Raw genomic sequence first — 7,195 nt, 5'->3', positions numbered from 1 at the left:
TTTTATTTACAGAATAATTCAATTCGTCAGCTCTTGGCTCACTTGTCATCTCTTTCTCCAAATACACAAAGTTGTTGTCATGTGGGGACCCTACACTTACAGTAAAGGATCCATTTTTTTAGTGTTCTCAGATAATTTCTTGAAAATCTTACGTAAGAATATTGTAAGAATCATTATCTTTTACCTGGAAGTTTCCATCAGGTCTGAATGAAGCTCTCTTGTGTGCTGACTGACTGAATCTCACTCATTGCTACAGACACTAACAACCTGCTGTTAGACCTTCAGTCTGACTGTTTATGGACAAACAGCACAAATACCATCATAACAGAGACTGTGTGTGTGTGTGTGTGTGTGTGTGTGTGTGTGTGTGTGTGTGTGTGTGTGTGTGTGTGTGTGTGCGTGTGTGTGTGCATCAGCTAACCTACATTGTTCAGTGTGTTCTTTAAGATGACCTTTAGTAGATAATGAATTACTTATGATGAATTCACTGATCACTATCTCATGACACTTTAGTTAAAGTATTACAATAGAAGTTAATTAGTCACAAGTTAATCATGTGACTTTAGACTTTACAACTTTTGAACCATTACAAGCGACCTACAACTAACCCCTAGTTTTTTCCACGGCGAGGGGGGTCAGTGCTGCATCGAGCATCAGTTGTTTGTTCTTAACAGACAAAGCCAGAGTCTACCTGCCACATTAAAAATAAGAAAAATAAAGTTTGCACTGGAGTGAAAACACAATTAACGATTACTCCTAACATCCACGAAGATATATGATATTATTTATAACACGTCCTGCTGAAAAATGTGCTATGTCACTACAGGAGGTATGTCTGAGTGACACAATTCACAAAGCTGCATTTTAACTAGAGAAAAAAATGTCACATTTAGCAAAAGATTATTTTGCATAATAAAAATAATATCGTTGTAATATCTTGAAAATCCCTCAGCACTGGGGGTGATGTATGGTGTGTTGTCAAGATATATAATATTTGAACAGATATATCCTTTCTCCTTCATACACTGGATGAAATACCACCCTCAGCATCCTCTCGCTATGTTCTCTGGCGCCTGTAATTGTATCAGTGACGAGCTATTGACATGGAACAAAGTGACCTTTATTTAACCTCTTATTAACAAACTGACGCAGCGACAGCGCACAGACACGGTGAGGACAAAGAGCGTGTGTGTTATTGACTCTAAACAAGAAAACGTCATCTTAAGGGACCTATTCTATTATTTCAAAGTTGTGTGGAGACGAAGATTTGCTATCCATGGAAGTAAGTCAATTCACATGAATGTGAGAAATGTGTTGGGGATAAGTGAGAGACTGTATGTTTTATCTCTTGTCTGTCTCTCTTATGTCATGACTATTTGCCACTCTATCGGCTGTCAAATTATTGTGTTATCATTTACACATACACACACATAGAACTACAGAGTCTGTGTCTCCTCTCCTGCACACAGGTTATATGAATCATATAAGTCTTCACAAAGACCCTCCGACATACATTGTAGGGAATATGAATCAGTCAGTTCCTTTTCATGATGTTAAAAAAGTGTATTTATTGTGTAAGTCCGCCTAAAACTGGACCTTTAAAATGCATGTAAGCACATTAGTCCAACTGAAATCATATTAAGTCGAATTTCCAAAATGATGCCATTGGGGCTCGATTTGCTTTTGCATACGCTTTAATCGGACTCAAACAGATATGAGCGTTCACATGTTCACATGCACATGTGTCTTCTGCCTTCGTATTTCATACTTTCACCACTTGACATACAACCAGTTTGCCTCTTGCAAACTTAGAAAGGTCAACCTGATGAAGGTCTAATGGTAGTTTAAAGGAGGCAGACCGCAACCTATCACAGCAGAGCGGACATACTTCTCTCAATAAATCAATTCTGCCTCAGAGCTTTGATAATGGATCAAGAATAGTGGTCCATTTGAATGACCTAATCGAGCTATAACAATAGCGAGACTTAACTGTGCATGTGAACATACTGATTGATGTTGAATGATGTACCACACATTTATCGTTTCGTTTCATTGCCATCTTGTTTTGGTGCCAGAATGACCATATAAGATTGGGGGTATATAACTATATAAAGATGTAGTTATTAAGTTCATGCCATAAGCTGACTAATAAGCTAGTGAGGTGCAGTGTTTCTCACGGAATGATATTTTATTCATGGTTGGTTGTTGCTGATTTAACTTTTAAATTTATTAGGCTTTTAAGAGAACTTGCTTCTTACTCCATAACTCATCTAGGAGCGGTATAGAGAGGGAAGAACACAAATCTGGTAACGTAAAACCAACAGGATCTCATTATGGCCTGCTGTCATCTCTAGTTGAGCCAGTAACATCCCTGACTCCCATGAAAGAAAAACAATACACAAGCTAATAGAGAGGTACAGTAAACCAATTAGAGCTGAATAATGAAAACTAGAATTGACTCAGTGAGTAAATTGATGTAAAGCCTTTTTGGATACCGGTAATCTTTTAATACAATTAGGAAAATGGCATATTGTCTGCATTATGCAAAACCTCAAAGCTTAAATCTTAAACCTCGATATGCTTTAAACTGCTGAGTGAAAAAAAGATGTATCCACTACCATGAATGGAAAAAAAAAGTTTTACAAACAAAAATCTGATTTTTCTACCCGGTATTAAACCTTATTACTTTATTAAAACATTGACCTCTATGGCAACTGGCTCACTTTAGGAGCCAGCCTCAAGTGGCCAATCTTGGAACTGCAGTTTTTGGTACATTGGCTTCATTTTTCAGCACCAGTTAATGCAGCTTGATGTGAATCAATCCAGGTAGTTTAATTAACCCCCTCCCTCCTGACCATGGTTCATTAACAAATAGAACTGCCTGTCAACCATGAGACCAACACAGTTCAGTCTTAAGCTCAGAGAGAGTAGCACTGTGGAGATACTTGACATGGCCTCAAAGATCAGGGAGACAAACTAAGTGTATCGTGTGTATATAAAAACGGCTTCTCCGTTCTTCACAGGCACACTCCCTCATGTTTATGGAACAACATGGTTTCCTATATAGGCTACAACATTCACATGCCCATTCTTAAGTTTATACCCCAAACAAAGAGGAGGAGCAGGAGTTTCTTATTCAGGTGAAATATAAAAATGCTCACTTTTGACCAGGCATTGTCTTGGGACATTCACACACACTCCTCAACTCGTCAAACGTCTGCTCAGGTAAGCACAGGTGAGGTGGAGAGAAGGAGGATGGCAGTCTGGGTTAAGGGTCAAGGTCATCTTTCTTTTAAATCTTTTTACAATTATCGTGTAAACTGGAGGTTTTAGTGAGGATAGAGCTGTCAACAGGAAGAGGCATGTTGAGGAATTTATAATAAAAAATGATCTTTTGAATTACTCTGGGAAATTTCTAGGAACAGGCTTTGTAAATTTGCTGATAGGCTATAAATGATGTAGTGTGTGGTAACAGTTTACATGCTCCATACATGTCCCTTTACAAATGAGCATGAAACGAATTTGAGTATGGAACAGCAAATAGTTCCTCCATTTATATCGTGAATGTGATGCTTCTTTTTTTATAATATATTACCTTTAAAAGGGCAGATTTCTTGTCCATGTGGATTTGACAAATGAAGCATTTTGCTATCTTTTAGTTTCACATTTCTTTGATATTGGGTATTTTCCATACTGGATAAGAATGTAGTTCTCTTTCTACCCGTTTGACAGACAAATGACTATGTACATTTTGACCTTGGTAAATGTCATGCTAACTGATAGCTGTGGAGATTGAGTCTGTTGTGACAGAGGACAAAGGCCACAAGGAGGAAGTGACACAAACTGCACGATAAAGAGTCTCTGTATTATCTTGGTTTTCATTTGACGTCCATGTCTTGAAAATGTGGTGCAAAGTGTGAATCTTTGCAAGAAGTTATAAAGATAGATGCTTCACCTTTGATCTTCTGAACATGCGTTAAAACAGTATATGTGTGTGTTTTATACTGTCAAGTTCCCTATGCAGCTGCTGTGCAAAACTTCAGAGACAGATGGGGACGGGTTTTTTTTTAAGGAATAGAAACTAGCATTAAGACAGAGAGAAACACAGTTAAAGACAGTGAGGGACTCAGAATTCAAACATGCTGTGAATCTCCCCTCCACAGAGGCCCAAGGGTGTCCAAGGTCACTTAGAGGTTACAATGATGACACTGAAAAGTCATTTTGCTTGTCACTTTGTTTCCTAAACTTTTGGACATTTGCTAGGAAATATAATTTATATTAAATAGAAACATAAGGAAAGTTCAGTCAGTGAAATGTATATGTATATAACTTTATGCTTTGTAAAAAAATGATTTCAGGACTGAACATTTTCTTTTGTCAATGTGTTAAGTACATTACAATTGCAGAAAAACACTAAAAAACGTTGATGTGACGATGTTAATATTTTGAAATTCATATCAAAAACATCTCATCTGAAGTAGAAATCCAGAGAAATACCCTGAGGCGATTCTGAAAAGCACATGACTCGATGTGAGTGGTGTTTGAAGGACAGTTTTCCGGTGACCTGCTGCGTTTTGCCCCAAGACAAAAATGATCAGCTGTTTACTCTCCAAACACCCAGAATGCATCCCTGCTGACGAGACATTGACCTCTCACACAACAAGGACACTCCTCCTGGGGAGAGAGAGATGTGTGTATGTTGTGTAGTGTTTTCATGTGTGTATGTGTGAGAGAAAGAAGGGAAAGCTATGGGGGGAAATCAACACTGTCTTTGTGTTGTACTCTCACACAATCATGTTCTCAACTTTCTTTCTTTATCAGTTGTTTTTTCTCTCTCTGACTCTTAGTTGTGATGAAGATGGGACAACTCAATGTTTTGGCTGTTATGGCAGGTAAATAAAGTCAATTTTAGAAACGTTTGGCCATCAGTGTGCAACAAATATACAATTTTTACCAGGAAATGAGAAAATCTGTGAATATACAACATGTAAGATTTTCCCATACAAAAGTGGATAGTTCCATAAACTCAAGTGACTTTATACAGTGTTGTAATGAACATATAAGGGAGAACATTTATAACCAGACATAAGATTTTATTTATCAACTTAATATATAATTTGTCTTGAACTGAATTTTTCAACACAGAATCTAACTGATCCGAGAATTTTTTTAACACTGGAATCCTTTTTTTTTTTTGTCTAATTAAAATCTGACAAAGCACCATTATTTTTATAAAGCGAGATACACACTTTAACAGACTACAGCTAAACAAAATTAAAATGTGTTTTTTTTTTCTTTATTGTCTTGCAGTACTCTTCTCTCTTTTCATGGAAACTGAAGCAAGTAAGGCCAAAACTCAATTTTCCCCTAATTCTGTTCTTAGAATGGTTGGTCAAGAAACTGGTTTGGGAAGAATTTACATTAATTAGCTTCTTTTGTCCAAGTAACAATGACCTCTTCTCTAGAATTAAACTGTCTTTTGCATTGCTTGGCCTGCAAACCTCTGAATACCTTTGTAGGATGAAAATGTTTTGAGATGGCCTCCTGAGTAAAGAAATACTTTGTAATAAATGTTTAAAAGCACATAAAGGTATTTCAGGAAAATAATCCAATGTGCAGTAAGGGCTACATTATATATTTTAAACTCAGTATTTTCTCGGGGTTAAAATCTTTATATCAGTAGGAAGTCCTTTATCCCTTACTTATTTGACCTCATCTTGTGTTTCCTTTGCAGATCCGTTTATTTACAGTAAGTACAGACCATTATATCTCCTAATTCTTAAAATCAAATGCAGTACATCATGTCACGTATTGTGTTTAAGCCAACATGTGTGTAACAAAATCAGCCACAGCAAATGTGATTGTTCAAAAATAGTGTAGAAAAACATATGCCTATAAACAACAGATTCAAATGTTTATGATAACTTTCATAAATAATTTTAGCATGTGTTTGAATTAAGTACTTTTTATCTGCTTGTCAAATGCATCATCTAAACATCTGCCATTATCACCTTACAGACTATGAAAGGCTACGAATCGGAGGCCTGATCTGTTCCTGCCTGTTGTTTGGTGCAGGACTCCTAGCTATCCTTTGTAAGTCCTTAAACCACTCAGATAGAACATAGATAAATCAGTGGTGGAAAAAGCTATTAGTTGTAATTGAGTCAGGGTTGAAGTAAAATGCATTAGTTGATTACAATAGTCTTGTTGTTCAGAATAATGATTTTAAAAATATCAAATAACAGTGTATTAATGTGTGTAAAACCATTTCACATTGTCTCCACAGACACGAGGTGCAACAGGAAGCAAAAGTAGGTTTTTCTCTCAAACACGTTTTAAATGTTTTGTATTTTGTCTATGTCTTAACCTTGACATGAGACTTTCTCCCCTCTTTGTTGCTCTCTTTTCCCTCTTGTCTCTTTGGCTTTTATTCCCCCACAAACCGCCTTGCTTACTCCCTCCGTGCCCTTTTCTCTCACCTTGTAGGAAAGCAGAAGATGACAACAGTGAAATCTGATATGGTGCCTGTCAAACTGGTTTCGGGCCCAGAAGAAGAGCTGACATGCAAGGGGTGGAGAGAGAGTTGGTGGTTTGGTGGGGGGTTTGGAGGAGACACACCCTTTCAGGTGATTTAACCTGAGCGGACCTGTGCAAAGAGTAACAGTTTTTTTTGTGTGTGTGAAAAGAAAAGCAGATAAAGAAAATCAAGCCCTCTTAAGTCTTCAAAATGTATTCCTGTTGGTCAGATCTGTACTGATATGCAAATGATGTTCATTTTTATTCATGTAGATGCTTATCCCTGTAAACACACAAGTACTGGTACACTATTTTACATATCCATATATTCTGCTTTGTGTAGGCATCACCATAATATTGCATAAAGCCAATGAAAGATGAGATCATTAGGAGCATGTGGTGTTAATTGCATAATGAACTGTAGTAAGATTATCCATGTGGTCAACCATTTCAATATTTACATTTCTACACCAACAATTTGTTACAAACCTTAGGTGTGCACGTGTACAATTAAAATAAATGTCACTATGTCAAAACCAAACTGCAGCCTAATATTCACGTGTTTTATCATTTCTGTGAATAATGTTAATTAAATGGTAGTAGCCTACTCGATGGCCTTTAATGACCTTCACTTGGGCCTATAACTGATAGTGGCAGGCTATTGGTAGTACTGATAGTA

At 36.9% G+C, this 7,195-nt stretch overlaps 1 protein-coding gene across 1 annotated transcript; it reads left to right on the top strand.

The window, feature by feature from the left end:
- Positions 1-3,138: 3,138 nt before the first annotated feature.
- Positions 3,139-7,057, top strand: fxyd11 (FXYD domain containing ion transport regulator 11). Its single transcript, XM_065957800.1, has 7 exons — positions 3,139-3,235; positions 4,848-4,892; positions 5,311-5,343; positions 5,735-5,749; positions 6,019-6,093; positions 6,287-6,311; positions 6,487-7,057. Exons 1-7 carry the CDS (start codon positions 3,154-3,156, stop codon positions 6,515-6,517), a joined length of 306 nt encoding a protein of 101 aa, XP_065813872.1. The 5' UTR covers positions 3,139-3,153; the 3' UTR covers positions 6,518-7,057.
- Positions 7,058-7,195: the final 138 nt, after the last annotated feature.

The sequence above is a fragment of the Labrus bergylta genome, chromosome 8 (genome assembly GCF_963930695.1).
Source record: "Labrus bergylta chromosome 8, fLabBer1.1, whole genome shotgun sequence".
NCBI classification, from domain to species: Eukaryota; Metazoa; Chordata; class Actinopteri; order Labriformes; family Labridae; genus Labrus; species Labrus bergylta.
The sequence above is the reverse complement of the archived record's forward strand: the minus strand, read 5'-3'. Positions and strand labels throughout refer to the sequence as shown.